This window comes from Cebus imitator, unplaced genomic scaffold, assembly GCF_001604975.1.
Source record: "Cebus imitator isolate Cc_AM_T3 unplaced genomic scaffold, Cebus_imitator-1.0 Scaffold18, whole genome shotgun sequence".
Lineage (NCBI taxonomy): Eukaryota > Metazoa > Chordata > Mammalia > Primates > Cebidae > Cebus > Cebus imitator.
Genome location: NW_016107333.1, coordinates 6508510 through 6526522, shown reverse-complemented (window position 1 = coordinate 6526522; position 18013 = coordinate 6508510). Strand labels below are relative to the sequence as shown.

General features: G+C 54.4%; 3 protein-coding genes across 3 annotated transcripts in view; 1 reads left to right on the top strand and 2 right to left on the bottom strand.

Moving 5' to 3' along the window:
• Positions 1–10644, top strand: part of MMP24 (matrix metallopeptidase 24) — a 51245-nt gene extending 40601 nt beyond the window's left edge. The window contains exons 6-9 of the mRNA XM_017513516.2: positions 1063–1277; positions 3310–3448; positions 5218–5484; positions 7933–10644. Coding sequence (XP_017369005.1) covers positions 1063–1277; positions 3310–3448; positions 5218–5484; positions 7933–8270 — 959 coding nt within the window. The 3' untranslated portion in view covers positions 8271–10644. The remainder of the gene's footprint in view (positions 1–1062; positions 1278–3309; positions 3449–5217; positions 5485–7932) is intronic.
• MMP24OS (MMP24 opposite strand) lies at positions 10585–12421 on the bottom strand. The gene is made up of 2 exons (XM_037733022.1): positions 11691–12421; positions 10585–11615 (listed from the first exon to the last, which is right to left on the bottom strand). Exon 2 carries the CDS (start codon positions 11610–11612, stop codon positions 11379–11381), a length of 234 nt encoding a protein of 77 aa, XP_037588950.1. The 5' UTR covers positions 11613–11615; positions 11691–12421; the 3' UTR covers positions 10585–11378.
• Positions 12422–12546: 125 nt separating this feature from the next.
• Positions 12547–17489, bottom strand: EIF6 (eukaryotic translation initiation factor 6). The gene is made up of 7 exons (XM_017513524.2): positions 17348–17489; positions 17004–17115; positions 16800–16885; positions 14280–14455; positions 13594–13770; positions 13217–13398; positions 12547–12838 (listed from the first exon to the last, which is right to left on the bottom strand). Exons 2-7 carry the CDS (start codon positions 17108–17110, stop codon positions 12829–12831), a joined length of 738 nt encoding a protein of 245 aa, XP_017369013.1. The 5' UTR covers positions 17111–17115; positions 17348–17489; the 3' UTR covers positions 12547–12828.
• Positions 17490–18013: the final 524 nt, after the last annotated feature.

Below are 18013 nucleotides of genomic sequence, written 5' to 3'. Positions count from 1 at the left end.
GAGGTTAGGAGTTTGAGACCAGCTGGTCAACATGGTGAAACCCCATCTCTACTGAAAAAACAAAAATTAGCCAGGTGGGGCAGCATGCACCTGTATTCCCAGCTACTCAGGAGGCTGAGGCAGGAGAATCGCTTGAACCTGGGAAGTGGAGTTTGCAGTGAGCCGAGATAGCGACATTGCACTCCAGCCTGGGGGACAGAGTGAGACTCCTCCAAAAAATATATATATATATATTTATATATATAGTTGGATAGTTGGCCTGGTGCTTCTTGAACATCTGGGGGAGTTTGAAAAGCTCCCCCAGGTGATCCTAATATGCAGCACAGGTGGAGAAGCACTGACCTAAGGACAAAAATGTGGAGAGAAAAAAGAAGTGGACTCAGGGGCATGCCAGCCTTTAGAGTAGGGCAGATGAGACAGGTGGCCAGCAGAGGAGGCTGAGAAGGAACAGCCCATGAGGCAGGAGAACCACCAAGAGGGTGTTTCAGGGAAAGTGTTTCTATGAATCTTGCTGCTCAAAGTGTAGTCTTCAGACTAGCAATATCAGCATCACCTGAGAGTGTGAAGCGATATAGAATCTCAGGTCCCACCCCAGGCCCTCTGAACCCTCATCTGATTTTAGCAACATCCCCAGATGAGGCATGTGCTCATCAAAGTCTGAGTCAAGCCTCCATTGGATGATCTTGGGAGAGCGGTTGGTGGTGGGTAGACACTGCACTGGAGTGGGTTAGAGAATGAATGAAGGAGGTGAGAAGTGGGGCCAGTGTGTGTGAAGGGGGCAGAGAGGGCATGGGACGCTGACCCTAAGGAAGGACATGATTGGTCTGTAACAGGAGAGAGAAAAGAGAAGATACCAGACTTGGGGGTGGGAAAATGAGAGTCTCAATATAATGGCTATTTTCATCCATTTTCTCAAAGACTTGGGGAGTTAAACCAGGGAAAGGGAACAGGAGGCTGGACTGGGTCAGACTTGTCTCAGCACTGCCTGGGTGAGGCTGAGACAATGGCAGTGGGAGGCAGGGAACGGCTGCCCCCTCTCTAAGATGCAGCCCCTCTCTCTAGGACCCCCAGCTGAGCCTCTGGAGCCCACAAGGCCACTCCCCACACTCCCCGTCCGCAGGATCCACTCACCATCGGAGAGGAAGCATGAGCGCCAGCCCAGGCCTCCTCGGCCACCCCTCGGGGACCGGCCATCCACACCAGGCACCAAACCCAACATCTGTGACGGAAACTTCAACACAGTGGCCCTCTTCCGCGGCGAGATGTTTGTGTTTAAGGTAGAGCCAATGGATTGGCGCCCCTCAGCTGGCCCCTGACATTTCCCCCTCCTCCCCCACAACATGGAGCTGGGGAAAGTTCCTGATTTGGGATTCAGTTACAATGGGGCCTGGACGGGAGCTGGCCCAGTGGCCAGGGCATGGGGTCTCTTCCTGGTGCTGCTGAGTGAATCAACTTGTTTCCAGGAGGGAGAGGGAAAGATGGGTGATCACTCACCTCCCCAGGGGTTAATGCTGGGGGAAGTGTGGATGCTGGCTTCTGGTCTGTGACCTTGACTGAGTGAGTCACCTCCCTTCTCCGGACCTCAGTTTCTCTATCTGAAACCTGGGGGAGTCATTCCTTTAGCAAAGAGTGTGTGAAGATCCAGTGAACGCCTGGCTATGAAGATGGCCAACCTGGAGTAGGCACTAGGTCAGTGGTGGCTGAATCTGACTCCAGACCCTGCCAAGGCTTGAGAGGCTGCTCCTGGCCAGGCTATACCTTGTCATCTGTCCTCCTTCAGCCATGGACTACAGAGTGGCCGTCTGCTTGACGTGTTGTAGGTTGGGTTCTGAGGGGAGCGAACTCTGAGGTGGGGTCTAGAATGCAGGATTTCGATTAGGGAGGACCTTAGGAATCGACATCTGTGGGAAGGAAGAGAAGGAAGCAGGACAGGGAAGAGGGAGAGGTGGCAACATAGGCAGGCCCATGGCAGCCTCAGCCACCCCCACAGGGAGCTCTGGAGCTACGGTGGCCTGCCAGTCATCCTACGCTGGGCCCAAAATATCTGGAACATTATAACCCCTCCCTCATTCAATCACGGGATGAGCAAGGGCATCCAGTAATTGAGGGGGGCTCTCTGGAGCAGAGGACATCCCCAAAGGGGCTAACAGTTGAAAACTGCCTGCTGGCTACACTCCTAGCCACTGGGGCAAGAAGCCCTTCTCTGAAGGGGATCTGGGCAGGGCGTCTCCATCACGCCGGCTGGTGGAGAAGGCTGCCTCACTCCCCTCATGGAGTTCTCCCAGCACACGCTGAGCACCTCGCAGGAATCAGGCAACGTGGGTCAGCCCCAGTCTGGCTTCTCACCAAGTGGCTCTAGGCAAGTCTAGGCCTTTCTTAAGACTCCGTATATCTCAGATCAACTTAACAGAGACATAAAAGTCAAAATAAGGTCACACACCTGGATGTGAAAGTACTTTGTCAAACACCTTTTACAAATCATGCTTCTTCTTCTGCACTCATTCTACTTTGATCCAACTGAACTGTTCATAGGCAGGTCTGGGTTTTATCATCCCCATTTACACATAAGAAAACAGAGGTCCTGGGAGGCTACAGGCCTTGCCTAGATTGCTTGCTTACCAGCCCGAGGCTGCAGTGGGGACAAGGCGCCAATTAGAAGAGGCATTTTTACCAGACTCGGACTATTTAGCTGCCATTTACTCAACATGGACTGTGTGCCCCGTATTGTTCTGGGCCCTTTGCCTAGAATCTCTCATGATTCTCCATTATAACCTGCACTTGCAGATGAGGCCCTAGGTCATGTAGCCACAAGTGGAGGAATATCAATTCATGCCCAGGTCTCCAGGGAATTCCCATGGCTTGGCTCCCATGATCCTTGCCCGGCTGGATGGAGCCAGCCCCATGAAGGGCACTGGGCCCAGCATCAGTGACCACCCCAGCCTCCTGCTCTCCTGAGGACCTAACGTCAGCGACACTCCGCTGCCCCCATGTGGCCACTCCAGGCCCCGACCTCATCCTTTCCAGCTCCCTCACAGCGCCCTTCCACACCAGGCCTGTCTGCTGTCTGTCTCATGGTCCACCCACAACAGTCAGCAGGAGCCTGAAATGAAGAGAGTGACAGGGGCGTCCTGTCTTCCTCCCAAGGCTTTAAAAGTCCGAAGCAGCTAATGGACAGGCTCTGTGGAGGGTTGCCAGGCTGGGCCCTAGGGAAGGCGTTGGGCTGCTGGGGCCTAAACCCCAAGGCTGAAATCACTGGGTTCAGAGGCAGGGCCTGACACACCTTTCTCCCCCTCTCTGGCTCCCTCCCAGGATCGCTGGTTCTGGCGCCTGCGCAATAACCGAGTGCAGGAGGGCTACCCCATGCAGATCGAGCAGTTCTGGAAGGGCCTTCCTGCCCGCATTGACGCAGCCTACGAAAGGGCCGATGGGAGATTTGTCTTCTTCAAAGGTAATGTCGCCTGTGCTGCAGGATAGCTCCCTGCCCAAGGTCTTGGGACCTCCTTTTTCCCATCTAAGCTGGAAGAGGCAGGGTGGGAGGCAGATGTCCTCAGAGGGCCCTTCTAGCCGTAACAGAGACACTGACCTTTGACAAATCAGGTCAGAAAGTGATGCCTGAGAATCTATATGTGCCAAGGTTGGTGGGGTGACCAGCTCCGCCCACATGAAGTAGAGCATGGGACAAGCAAGTGAAGACCACCCAGTACCCCATGGGAGGCCATCTGGTCAGTTCTGTAAGAACCCAGAGGGAGGAGGTCACTCAGGCTGGGGAGGTCAGGGGAGGGCATGGGAGGGAGCTAAGGTGCCCACCCTGTGCCCAGCACTGTGCTAGGTTGTTTCATGACAATTATCTTTACTTGGGCCAGGCCTAAGATGGGTGAGCTACAGACAGTGAGAAGAAAGGAAAGCATCCCAGAGGGACAACAGCTGAATAAAGGAGTAGGGTTGGGATGTGTATGGACGTTCACAGGGCTTAGAAAATGAGAAGCAAGAAAAACATTCCAGAGGGACAACGGCTGAGTAAAGCAGCAGGGTCGGGATGGGAACAGATGTTCACAGGGCTTAGAAGACCCACCTCATGGCCACAGAAGCCTCACTTTGGAGAGCTGTGAGAAATGGCCCAGGAAGGTCATTTGGGGGCAAATCCTGAAGAGCCCTTATTGCCAGGCCAGAATGTGCTCTTGATCCATTAGGCCAAGGCTGGAAATCCATGGAACCTTTCTGAGCAGCAGAGAGCCAGCAGGCAGGAGGTGACAGACATGGCAGGGGCAGGGTGGCCATTTCTGAGGCGGTTCTGGAGAGCGCCATTCATGAGGCCCAAACCAGGGAGGAGCCGTGCAGCTGAAGAGCAGGGGACAGCTGTCAGGAGAGTCAGAGGGCCTCAGAAGTGGCTAAATATTCAGCTGAGTATGCTGGCTCATGCCTGTAATCCCAGTACTTTGGGAGGCCAAGGTGGGTGGATCACCTGAGGTCAGGAGTTTGAGACCAGCCTGACCAACATGATAAAACCCCGTCTTTACTAAAAATACAAAAATTAGTGGGGCATGATGGCACAGGCCTGTAATCCCAGCTACTCAGGAGGCTGAGGCAGATGAATTGCTTGAACCTAGGAGGTAGAGGTTGCGGTGAGCTAAGATCACGCCATCGCACTCCAGCCTGGGCAACAAGAGCGAAACTCATCTAAAAAAAAAAAAAAAAATGTGGCTGAATACTGAGAGGAGAAAGAGAGGGTCAACAGTGAAGTGAGGACTCCCTGTTGGGGACCTGGCAGGCAGAAGGTGATGAGGAAGGAGCCCTTTTTGGGGTGCAGATGAGGAACTCTGGGAAGCCCTGATGTGGAGCTGCCCACAGGCCAAGGGAGGTCAGGGATTCTGGGTCTGCTGCTCAGGTCCAGTGGGAGAGCCTCGGAGTTGGGGGTCACTGGTAGAGGTTTGAGGGGTGGTAGTGCATGTGAAGTTGTGGGAGTGGCTGAGATCACCAGAGAGGAGAGAAGAGCAGGTCACATGAACAGAAGAGGGTGGGACTTGGAGCCCAGGCAGCAAAGGGAAGTAGTCCACGATCTGTGACTGGCCTCAGGCTTCCTGCCCTTCCAAACTCAAACTGGGCCAAGGGGCTGAGGGGATCAGGCAGGCCTAAGGCTGTTTTCACCTGACACCCTGAACATGGGCAGGCAGCACTGAGTGACTGGAGAAGCTGATCCTGGGCTCCTCTTGGCCACAGGTGACAAGTATTGGGTGTTTAAGGAGGTGACGGTGGAGCCTGGGTACCCCCACAGCCTCGGGGAGCTGGGCAGCTGTCTTCCCCGTGAAGGTATCGACACAGCTCTGCGCTGGGAACCCGTGGGCAAGACCTACTTTTTCAAAGGCGAGCGGTACTGGCGCTACAGTGAGGAGCGGCGGGCCACGGACCCTGGCTACCCCAAGCCCATCACCGTGTGGAAGGGCATCCCACAGGCCCCCCAAGGGGCCTTCATCAGCAAGGAAGGATGTACGTAAAGGCCGGGCTGTGGTGGGAATGGGGAGCTGGTTTTATGTGGTCCTCATCAGTGCCCACAGGCATCCTCAGTGCCCATGGGCCTCCAGGCTTGAGAAGACACCTGGAGGGAGACAGTTGCCTCCTATCTCCCCACATTCACATGGTCCATTAATTCACTTACCAGCTGCCAAGTTACTCTTTTTCATCTGCAGGAATGATTCACAACAGAGAGATGTCATAGGCTGACTTGACTCCTTCAGACAGCGTCTCTCAAATAGTTATCCTCAGGTGTACTCCAGGGACTCCTTGAGTCACCAAATCTGAAAAGCAATGATGGGCATGCATGTTTCAAAGGCACCTTTTCACAGGGCTTAAGGGCAAGAAGATGAAAATAAAACCTTAAAAAAAATTTTTTTTTTTAATTCCAAGAGATAAGGTCTTACTCTGTTGCCCAGGATGGAATGCAGTGGCATGATCATAACTCACTGCAGCCTCAACCTCCTAGGCTCAAGTGATCCTCCTGCCTCAGCCTCCTGAGTAGTTGGAATTACAGCCACATGCCACTGTGCCTGGCTAATTTACAATTTTTGTAGAGACAAGGTTTCACTCTGTTGGCCAGGCTGGTCTTTAACTCCTGGCCTCAAGCAACCCTCCCACCTCGGCCTCTCAAAGCCCTGGGATTACAAGTGTGAGCCACTGCATCAAGAGAAAAACTTTTTAAATTTGTGTTTCCTGAACTCCTCCTAGAAGCCATGCTGGCCACCAGCCCCCACAACTGCCATCAGTCACTCACAGCCTGTCTCCCCACCAGCCTATGAGCTTCTCAGGAGGAGCAGCCAGCCTGGCCAGATGCAGAGTGAGTCTCCAGGACTGTATGTTAAGTAGATCTCCATTAATATGGTCAAAAGCACAGCCTCTAGAGCTGGAATGGCTGGGTTCACAACCACTATAGTACCACTCACTATGAATCTGAGCAAATCTCTAATTTCCGTTTTCTCATTTATAAAATGGGGATAATAATGGGACCTACCTTTATATAATGGTTTTGTGAGGATTAAATAAGATAAATTATATAGCATACTTAGAAATAATGCCTAGCACACAATCCATGCTATATGTTTTAGCTGCTGTTGTAGTCATCATCATCATCATCTTGTGGGTTTCGGTTTATGTGGATTGACAAGAATAATTCATTCACTCCATAATAACAGACAGCTTGTGTGGTGGGAGCTGGGGGCGTGGCAATGAACAGGACCTGCATAGGTCCCAGTCCAGGTGCATAAAGCAAGGTAGCAACAGATGCTATAAGGGAAAGACTCCCAGCACTTTGGGAAGCCAAGGTGGGAGGATCACTTGAGGCCAGGAGTTCGAGACCAGCCTGGGTGACATAGTGAGACTCCATCTTCACACACAAAAAAAAAATACAAAAATGCGCTGGATGTGGTGACATGTGCCTGTAGCCCCAGGTACTTGGGAGGCTGAGGCCAGAGGACTGTTTAAGACCAGGAGTTTGAGACTGCAGTGAGTTTTGACTGCACCACTGTATTCCAGCCTAGGCGATGGAATGAGACCTTGTCTTTGAAAAAGAAAAAAAAAAAGAAAGAAAGAAATGCTGGGAGAGAGCAGTGAGCTAGATGGGGCCATGTTAGAGACTAGAGACAGCTGGGAAGGGCTCTCCAAGGAGGCATCACTCATAAGAAAGTCAATGGCCACAGCCACTATTTGTTGGCTGTTTTGTATACCTCATGCTTTACACACAAGATCTCCCTTTTTGGGGAGCCTCAGAGACAGGTGACATCAAGGACCTAGACCAATGAAAGTCCTAGCCAGGGTGGGGAGCTGGCCAATGAAGACAGCCTGAGCAAGCTGCTTTGCCCACTGGCTGGGCTGCTCAGGCTGTTGCTGGAGCCATGGGGTGGCTGCCCAGGGAGTGACTGGCAGGGCTGCCCACCCCTCCCCCATAAGACTCGCAAGGATCCTGCATCTGCATTGTGAAGTGATATGTGCCAAGCCAAAAAAATCCATAATTGCAGAGAGGTAGTGTCTTGCTGTCAACAGGAGAAATCTTGCTCCCTGCCTCTCTTGGCTCAAGCAGGAGCTGGGCTGAGGCTTAATGGCACTCACATGGGCAGGGCGGGGGGGCCTGTGGGTACAGAGTAACAGAGCTGTGACCCAGACTGCATGCAAAGGGTCCTGTCTGGGTGGCACAAAGTGAACCATGTCCCAGTTCTCCCTCTGGTTTCCCAGCACCTGTGAGATGACAGGCAAGCCACTCCAGGTGCCTGGCACCCCCCTCTGCAGGTTCACACTCCATGACTCAGTCAAGCACTACACCCCAAACCTCCAGGTGTGCCCACCTTGCCTCCCTTGCCACAGCGCCTGATGCCCTCCCTCTCATGCTGCCCCAGAGCAGGCACAGGAAGTGTCTGGGAGCGGTGACACTGGGCTGTATTTCTGCAGATTACACCTACTTCTACAAGGGCAGGGACTACTGGAAGTTTGACAACCAGAAACTGAGCGTGGAGCCAGGCTACCCACGGAACATCCTTCGTGACTGGATGGGCTGCAACCAGAAGGAGGTGGAGCGGCGGAAGGAGCGGCGGCTGCCCCAGGACGACGTGGACATCATGGTGACCATCAATGATGTGCCAGGTTCCGTGAATGCCGTGGCCGTGGTCATCCCCTGCATCCTGTCCCTCTGTATCCTGGTGCTGGTCTACACCATCTTCCAGTTCAAGAACAAGACAGGCCCTCAGCCTGTCACCTACTATAAGCGGCCAGTCCAGGAGTGGGTATGAGCAGCCCAAAGCCCTCTCTGTACACTCGGTCTAGCCAGCCAGGCCCTTCCTCACCAGGGTCTGAGGGGCAGCTCTGGCCACTGCTCACCAGGGCCAGCAGGGCCCTAGGCTGGGGTCATACAGCTGAAGTGGTGGGTGCATTGGCCTAGGCTGAGTGTGGGACAGGGAATTATGGGGGCTGTGCCCCAGGGTGGGTGTCTGGCACCCAGCTGCCAGCCTTCTGTCCTGGGTAAACTACTCCCTACTTAAGGGAATAGGCCAGGCTCCATCTGGAGACAGGGACCATGCCAGGAGGAGCCCCTGTGGTCACGGCATCCCGTGGTATCCATGAGGCACCACAGCTCCATTCCTCGCTGGGACCCAGCACCCTCTGTGGGAAGCCAGCACTAGCTCTCAGCCCCCATCTGGGAGATGCCACCAGTCCTGGTCCCCTTTTGCCAACACCTGCTGGTCAGATGTCCCCCCACCCCCACCCTACTGTCCTCCAAGGCTACAGGACCCCTGCTTCTGACACAGTGGGCAAAAAGCCTGGGTTTCCCTGCTGGCAGACAGCAGATCCCTCAGGAAACCTGCTCCACTTGCCAGGGTCTCTTCTGGGACCCAGGATTTAGGGTCACATGCTGCAGGCAGGGCTGTGGCCCAGCTGGGTCTGACAAGGACCCAGCTGTCACATCGTGAATATTTTAATGTCCTGTCACTACTGTTTAAAGTCCCATTTTGCAAAGGCTGCTTGAGGCTTTAGGTGAACTAGAGGTGACTGTCTTGGTGATAAGGCCAGCATAGCGGCCCTTCCCCAGGCGACAAGGACCAAGGTGCTGCTAAGGCCACTCTAGCGCCCAGACAACCCAGTAGCTGAGCCCTGCTCCTGAGGCTACAGAGCTGAGGCAGAAGCTGACCCCATCTCTGGAGGCAGATCTGAGTTTGTAACCGTCCTCCACTCCCCTCTGTTGTCCCCTTCCCCAGCTTTGCTCCAGCCTGTCACTTGCGGCCTGGGGCTCAGCCTCACTAGGTAGGTGAGGTGGAGACGGCAGCAGGGCCAACAGTGGCAGGGCCTGGGAGTCCTTCGGAAGGGGCCCAGGGCATTCTTCTGAAATGCTCAGTACCCCTACTCCCAACTACCCCGAGGCCGATTCAATGTCTTGCAGAAGCAGTGTTTTCCCAGAGCTTGGCCCTTGCTGACCGTGCTCACTGGGGCCATCTTCCCACACTGCTCTTAGGAGAAGGGCACCCCTACTGGTAGCGGCCCCAAGCTGAGGGGCCTCCCATTTTGACCTTCACTGGCTCACCCGTCACGGTCTCTGGCAGGAGTTCCTAGGGCTCGGCTTGCCTGGCTCCAGTGCAGCGGAGGCAGTCCTGCTTGTCACTGAGGAGCCCTAGGCAAGACCAGTGGGTTCAGTGATGCCCACTGGCTCTCTGCCAAAGCTAAAAAGAGGTGTCAGGCAGTCTCCAGCGTGCTGGCCAGGTATTGGATGCCACCCCTGCTCGCTGAGCCTGCATGGGCCTTGCCCCTGACCCTGTGGTCTCTGGGATTGGGGTAGGCTTACCCTGTAGCACAGACAGGGACTCCTGCTTCCCTGGGAGCTGTCTCAAGCAAAATCTCTTGTCCCAGAGGTGCCCATGTGGGTCCGCTGTGTCCCGTCATCATCCTTTTCTCATTTTGGCCAAGGGCAGGCTCCCTGGGACAGGCAGGGAACAACTGCGGAGATATTAGTGATTCATAGGTTTGTACAGTGTTTTATACTTTGCAAAGCACTTTATTAGCTCACATCTGTCAACTCACATGAAACTCATGTAGGCCCTGGGAGGCCAACGGTAATTCTCACCGTGCCCTCAGATGAAGCACAGAGAGGTTGTTACTTGCTCAGACCATCCAGTGGGCTGGCTGGGCCTTGTGTCCCCATCTGTGGCCCTCTCTAGGCTCTGAGATGAGAAGTGTCTCCTGTATCCACCTCTTCCTGGCCTCCCTTCCCCCATTTCCTGGTCCCTGTCCACTCCTCAGGTTGGTGCTCTCACTTCTTGAAAGCTCTAGGCACCCCCGCCTCCCGCCAGGCTCCCCGCTGGCTCCTGGTAGGCCAGCTGAGAATGAGCAGGAGATGGAGGCAGGCAGCCCAGGCCACAGAGGTGAGGGATGTGGGGCCAGGCCCAGAGGGCTCAGCCTAGAGGCTTCTAATCTCAGATTCTCCTGCCTGTGGTCATCTGTTTGTCCATCACCCCAGGACAGGGTGGACAGAGGGGCAAAGAACTGGGGGCCCCAGAGCCTCGCTTCCCCTCAGCCTGGGGGACATCACAGCATTTCAGTGTCAGTCACATTTTAAACTGATCAGCCTTTGTATAATGTTTTTTAAATCATTTCTAAATAAAACAGAAATACAGAGTGTGTCATTTCCCTGGGATGAGGGAACAAAGATCAAGTTCCAAGAGTGACCTTAAGAAGCTTCTGGGGGGAGAGCCGGGCGGTTTGGAGTATCTGGGAGCTGCCCCATGCATTTCATCAGCCAGACCGGCAGTCAGATATCCTCCCTCTACAAAAGGCTGGCCCTAGAGGCCCAGGGTTATTGGGGTTCCAGGAACACAGCCTCATGATGCCTCCTTAGGATCCAGGATGGGGAGCGGCGCCCCTCAAGAGTATGGGGAGGGTGGTTGTGGCACGGGCTTCTCAGAAGTCAAGGCCCCTGGTGCCATGACCTGGGACACATAGTCAAGAGCACGGTTCCCAGCAATAAATATATTAATGAAAGCAGGCAAGGTCAGGAGGTCAGCAGCTTTGCGGGCTTACCAGGAGGCCTGCCCTGCCTCTGGAGGCCAGTGACAGGGCTGCCCCGGACCCAGCCAGCCGGAGAAAGGGTGGGGTGGGCACGAAGGGATGAGCTGGGTCTGGCTGCAGGCGGGGAAGCAGGCTGGGGTCGAGGCTGCGAAGGCGGCCCTGCCGGGACTTCATTCCAGTCCCCGGCGACCTCTTCGAATTCTCTGCCGCCTCTGGGGAGCCGCGGGAGGGAGTATAAGAGACAGAGACGTGGGGACAAGAGACGAGGCAGACAAGAACCACAGGGAACGGCGGGCAGACGGGCAGCATCCTCTAGGAGGGCGCCATCCTCTAGGAGGGCGCCGTCAGTACCAGGAAGTGCAGGCGATGAGGAAGCGCACATCATCCAGCGGCCCCCACGGGCCGGGTTCGGGCTGGGGCTGGGGCGGCGGCTGAGGCTGAGGCTGAGGCTGAGGCCGAGGCTGAGGCTGAGGCCGGGGCCGCTCCGCGCCCTCCAGCGCCGCGGGCTGGGGCTGGGGCTGGGGCTGGGGCTGCTCAGGGTCCGGGGCGCCGCAGCCGCTGCTCAGCTGAGCCCCCATGGTCTGCAAGAAGAGAAACCCTTTAGGTCTGAGTCGCCGGTAATCCCCGCTAGGGCCCCGCCCCGGCCCTGCCCTCACCTGGTACGGCCACACCCGCTGGTTTCCCAGAGTCCACCTCGGCGACGCGAGGAGCTGGCGTCGTGACGTCACCGCGCACCGACCTCGCCCCCCGCGCGTTGGAGCGAAGACGGGACTCGAGCCCGGGCTCCGGGGCCAATCCCGCCCCAGCACTTCGAGGCCCCGCCCACCAAAGGGACGGACTGCGCCCCCGCTGCCTCTAAGGCGCCCGGGCCCGGAGGGACCTGTGAACCTGGTGCCCCGCCCCACGCCCACCCAGGTAAGGACCTGCAACCTCCATCCTCCATAGTCAGAATGCCCAGAAGATGGATGCCCCAGAGCTCTCTCGGGGCCTCACCTCGCTCCGAGTAAAGTCGGAACAGACTCTCAGCCTTTCAAGGACAGAGAAGACTGGAGCAAAGTTGGGGGCCGTGGCTCACGCCTGTAATCCCAGCACTTTGGAAGGCTGAGGCGGTGGGTAGGTCACTAGAGCTCAGGAGTATCAGACCAGCCTGGGCAACATAGTGAGACCTTGCTTCTACTAAATAAATAAATAATAGATAGATAGATAGATAGATAGATAATCGAGCCAAGAAGGTCAAGGCTGCAGTGAGCCATCATTGTGTCACCACATTCCCACCTGGGTGACAAGAGCGAGACCGTGCCTCAAAAAGAAAATAAAAACGTGAGAACTATAGTGCAGAGTATTTCTTGCTCCAGGATGAGGCCTCCCATCCTGATGATGGTGAAGGGAATGGCGTGTGTGGAGGTGGTGAACTGGGTATGTATTGTGGCCATCCCACCCTATCTTCCCAGAATGCTGGAACAACTGGAGAGTGTGGGGATTGTACACAGGCTGAGGGCCCCAAACATCACATTCAGAATGGCCAAGGGGAGCTGCACTTTAATGGGGTGGCACAGGACAGCAGAACCCTTAGCCAGCAGCCACAGGGCTTGCCAGCCAGCACAACAGAGCAGGTTTTTACATGATGATAGATCCAGGCGATGAGCACAGGTGGAAAAGGGCTGGGTGCCCAGCCACTCAGTCCCAGTGAGCTCTCTGCCACCTCCCTGCCAGCATCCAGTACAGATTGGGTGGAGCATGGAGAAGGTGCCAAAGTCCAGAGCCAAGAGCCCACGGAACAACCTGGAAGGTGACTCAGGTGAGGCTGAAGAGAAAGGAAAGTGCACAGTCAGTAGCTGTTTCACAGAGCCCGCCTCACCCTTGAGGTGCTTGCCTCAGCCCTCACCCCCAGATCAGCTCTGAAGAGCTGCTCAAGCAGCTGCATATCCTAGCCCTGAACAAAGCCACAAAGATGAGGATTAGCAGATGCTCAACAAATTTTTTAATATCATGGTGAATTGAAAAAAAAAAAAAAAAAAAGTGCTGGCTCTATGTGCTTAGCAGTATGCAGATATGCTCTCACACTCGAGAAGCTACCAGAACAAACTGGTAGGCTCCCATTCTAGATGACATTTTTCCCCATACTCGCAAAAACCAAGTTAACGCCCAGCCCTGGGCAGAAGAAAGGGGAGACCCCAGGTACCTGTCAATGAGGGAATCCCGCATGCTGGTAGCAATGGTGCTAGGCTGGGCTTCATTCAGCTTGAAGACACTTTCCACCACTGACAGCTCTGTGCTCGTTGTGTCCAGGCCACAGAAGGCACACCAGTCATTCACCACCATCCCAGCGGCAATCACCTCACTGCCTCGGTTCACAGTGCCTGCCTGCCAAGGGAAGGACTCAGGGTGAGTCACGGCACCAGTCTCTCCCTCCTCAGTGAGGACTCTCCCCAAACCCTGCTCCTCCCTGACCTGCAGCTCCAGTCCCAAACTGCAGCAGGTAATGACTCAGACTCCCGAACACAGGGCAAAAGGATCTGCCTCAGCAGGAGACGGGGTTCAGAGAACAGGAAGGCTTACCACAAGGGGGACCTGAAGAAGAGAGGACAGCTCATCCTGATCTTCAACTGAAGTCTTGGGATGCACCAGCCCTCCCTGATTGCTGAAGACACAATAGCTTCCTACTAGCACCTGGTCGGCCACTGTCTGTCTGAAGACTTCAACCTTGAGCACATCTGCCAGAATTTCTTCTGTCTCCTATCAGTTAAAGGTATTGTGTTCAGGGTCCAGAACTTACAGCCCCAGAACCAGGGCTCTCCATGCCCAGAAGCACCCAGGCCTTGGCTCCCTGTGCCCCTCATTTCTCCAATGTATCTCATATGAAAGCCTCACCCAGAGAAAGGAGGAAGTACAGCTTAGAGCAGAGTCAGGGCCAGCTGTGAAGCCCCTAATACTCATGCATGGAGGCAGGTCTCCATGTCACTTTTTTTCCCTCTCACCCACAGTCAAAAGTTCAACAGTCAATCACCACAGGACTGGATGGTTCAATCTCCCCAATCCTGAAGGATTCATACCCTCCCCAGCTTCTTTCTGACACTGATAAGGCATCTGTTATCATTATTCTAATGAGTACCTGAAATTCAAGAACCCATATATAAAAAGAAACCACAGAAGAGACCCCTAATTCCTGCCTGTTAGGAAAGATCAGTGACAGACCAATGACTAGGATAGCCCTGTGACACTTGGGTCAGGTTGGGCTGCCTCACCCTGTCCAAGTCTGGGTGGACCAAGGCCACGTAGTCATTGCAGGTGGTGACATTGCCCAAGGCTGAAAGCCTCTCCTCCACCCGCCGAATTTGCACTGAGTCTGGGAGGCTATTGCGAATGTGTTGCAGCTCCTGGTCAGTGGTATTGTTGGGCACCAGGAGACCGTGTCTGTTCCCTAGAGAAAACCAAATTAGAGCGGGGTGGGGGGGGCGCGGAACAAAGGTGAACCATGAATACACAAGATGCCTGCTGAGCCCTAGGGGCTGAGGATACAACCCAACAGCCCAGCCCAATCAGCTTTCCCAGGAAAGCTTTAGGCCCAGAGCCCAGCCCTCCAACCCACAACCCACTGATTCGTATAACACCCAGGGCAGGCCAGAGACTACCCAGGAGTCCCAACAAACACTGCCTATTTCACCATCATCAACGGGGGGGGGGGGGGGGGGGGACACTAACAGGAAGAGCTTTTGGCATTAGTTGTGTATTTCTACTTAAAAACTGAAATAACACTACACACATAGCAGAATGGATACTTTTTTTTTTTTTTTCTGAGACAGTGTCACTCTGTCACCTAGACTGGAATGCAACGGTGCAATCTTGGCTCACTGCAACTTCTGCATCCCAGGTTCAAGCAATTCTGCTTCACCCTCCTGAATAGCTGAGATTACTAAGGCACACCACCTCATGGCTAATTTTTTGTGTTTTTGTAGAGACTGGGTTTCACCATGTTGGCCAGGCTGGCCTCAAACTCCTAACTTCAGGTGATCCACCTCCCTCGACCTCCCAAAGTGCTGGGATTACAGGTGTGAGCCACCGTGCCACCAGAATGACTAAAATTTTTACAAGTCATCAATTCCAAGTGTTGGCAAAGATATATGGTGCAACTGAACTCTCATGCACTGAGACAGGAGTGTAAGATGATCAACCACTTCAGATAATTATCCAGCATCATCTACTACTAACTAAATAGTCACATAACCTGTGACTCTGCCATGCCACTCTTAGGTATTATATATCCAGTAGAAATATGTTTGTGTTCACTAAAAAAACCATAGTAGCACTATTCCTACTAGACCAAAGTGAAAACTGCCCAAATGTACTGTCGATGTAATGGATGAATGCACTGTGGTATACATACACAAAACACACCATACAGCAACAAGAATGAACAAACTACAAATACACACCTCTCAATTTCGAAATTCCAGGTCATGCCCATCATCAAATACACCAACGACCAAGCTACAATTTCCCTTGTCAGAACTTGCTCAAGTCCTAAGGGCATAGCTAGAGATCAGGGTGTGGTTTTTTTTGTGTGTGTGTGACGGAGTTTTGCTCTTGTTGCTGGAGTGCAATGGCATGATCTGGGCTCACCGCAACCTCTGCCTCCCGGATTCAAGCAATTCTCCTGCCTCAGCCTCCCAAGTAGCTGGGATTACCGGCATGCGCCACCACACCCGGCTAATTTTTGTATTTTTATAGTAGAGATGGGGTTTCTCCATATTGGTCAGGCTGGTCTCGAACTCCTGACCTCAGGTGATCCACCCACCTCGGCCTCCCAAACAGGCTTAAGATTTTTAAAAATTAAAATAAACGTAAAAAAATAAAGAAACAGACTTTTAAAAGTGATCTCAATGAGCAAAACTACGAAACAACAGGCAGTAGTAATGGGAGACAGATGCAGCTTAAAGAAAGGACCACGGACCATGATAAACAGTGCGACAGGTAGGAAGGTGGGGTAGAGATGTGGTGAAGGGAATTTAAGGTTTCAATGTAACTGACCGCAAATCTTGGCTAATCTTTAGAGAGACAGAAATGGATGCTTAGAAAGAGAAAACAACTTGCCCACAGTGGCAGAGAGAGATGAGACACAAATCCTCGGCTGGGTACAGTGGCTCTAGTAATCCCAACACTTTAAGGGACTGAGGCAGGAGGATCACTTTAGCCCAGGAGGTCAAGGCCAGGGAAGCCACGTGTCTACGGTCAGGGTCCTTGTATTTAAGTATCAACCAGGTGTGATGGCACCAGCCTGTGGTCCTAGCTACTTGGTAGGCTGAGGTGGGAGGATTGGGTCTAAGAGGTTGATGATGCAGAGAGCTATGATCTTGCCACTGCACTCCAGCCTGGTCGAAAGAGCAAAAATCTCGTCTTAAAAAAAAAGGGAGAGAGATAAAAATCCTCCTTCACATTAGGAACTAGGCATGGAAGTTAGTCAGTTAGGCTGTCTCAGCTTCCTCATCAGTCAAGTTAGGCCAGTAATTCCTACCTTTCAGTGTCTTTGTAAAGAAGGAATGAGAACAAGTGAAAGCACTTTACATTATTTGGTATTACTATTATCCAGTAGCCTTTGCTAGAGGATTGCCCCCGACCTCCTGACGCTTGGCCTGAGAGATTCTATAGTGCCCAGAGATAATGGATGATACCCTGGGAATCCCTAGATCACTCCAGGTTCCCTCCGGGGGTGAGATTAATGGTGCTTGGAGACCACTCCCTCCCTCGGCGTCCTCCACCTGCCTTACCCACACACATGCGCCCGATGATGCGGCAGCCGGCGATAGACGCGTGCACCACGGGGATGGTATCGGAGAGCTCGCCCTCGAACACACTGTAGGGACATGGACTCGGTGGTCGCGGGGCGGAAGGGCCGGCGCCCTCACCCCGCCGGAGCTCTTGACTCCCAGGTACCCTTGCCCCCACCGCGAGCCCCTGGGCTCCCGCCGCACCTGTAGAAGTTCTCCGAGCCTCCGATGGCCACCAGGCAGTAGGTGTTGGTGAGCTTGGCAAAGCAGCCGATCTCACAGTTGTTCTCGAAAGACGCTCGGACCGCCATGAGGCCTGGGGGCGATGGAGCCGGGAGTTCAAGGTCTGCGGATCCTTTCCTAGCTATGCCTGCCTCCGCCTCTCGGGCCCCGCCGCGACCCCGCCCCTGTTGGCCTCCGGGCCTCTCCGCCCTCAAGTCCTGCCCACTGGGCCCCGCCAGGCCCTCCGGCCCCGAATCCTCAGGCCCCCACCCCTCCCGACCCAGGACGGGAGCTGACTCTTCCAGGATCCCCTCACACCAGCTCACCAAATAACCGCAAGCTCCACACGCGACGACTGTACCTCAGACTCTCTAAAAAGGTTTCGGTTTCCACTTCCGCCCAGGGAGGCTTCCGGGAGAGCGCGGCGCGCCCCGCCACGCATGCGGCCCTCCTACCTCCGGTCTCCGGCGGACTCTAAGTTCGCCAGCTCTGTGGGCGGTGACCCCGCCTGGCCCCACCCCCAGCCTGCTCGCGTTTACTTATTCATTATTCATTCAAGAGCGTTTTAGGAGCTGTCATCGACCTAGACCTTTGGCTGCTCAGAGGTGAGGCATGAGGGAGAGGAGGGGCCAGGGATGTCTCGTAGAAGGGTTGATGATGGCGGTATTGATCGAAATGAAGCCGGAGGAAGGGCAGGTTTGGGGAAAGTGATGAGTCCAGCTGTGCCTTGCCTGACAGAAGTCTGGGTCTGGAGCCCAGCGGGGAAGTGGAGAGCTGAGGAATGAGATGAGGGGCTGAAGACTGGATGGACTAGAAGAGGCTACCCATAGAGAGAGTTCCAGGAGAGAGAAGGAGGCGCAGCGAGAGAGGGAAAGGCAGCCAGGCTGCAGGTGCTGGAGAGGGTAGGACGGATCAAGCAGGGGCTCAGGGAGAGGGTGGAAAGGGGTCCAGGGTGGGCAAAGATGTGGGTGCTGGTTGGCTGCCACGATGTG

Excerpts from the sequence above, each read along its gene's own strand:
- MMP24OS (XM_037733022.1), bottom strand. The coding sequence starts at position 11,612 with ATGGGGGCTCAGCTGAGCAGCGGCTGCGGCGCCCCGGACCCTGAGCAG.
- EIF6 (XM_017513524.2), bottom strand. The coding sequence starts at position 17,110 with ATGGCGGTCCGAGCGTCTTTCGAGAACAACTGTGAGATCGGCTGCTTT. Across the intron at positions 16,886-17,003 it reads GGCTCGGAGAACTTCTACAG|TGTGTTCGAGGGCGAGCTCT; the intron begins GTGCGGCGGGAG and ends ATGTCCCTACAG. Across the intron at positions 13,399-13,593 it reads TTCTTCAGGTCCCCCTTGTG|GCAGGCACTGTGAACCGAGG; the intron begins GTAAGCCTTCCT and ends TTCCCTTGGCAG.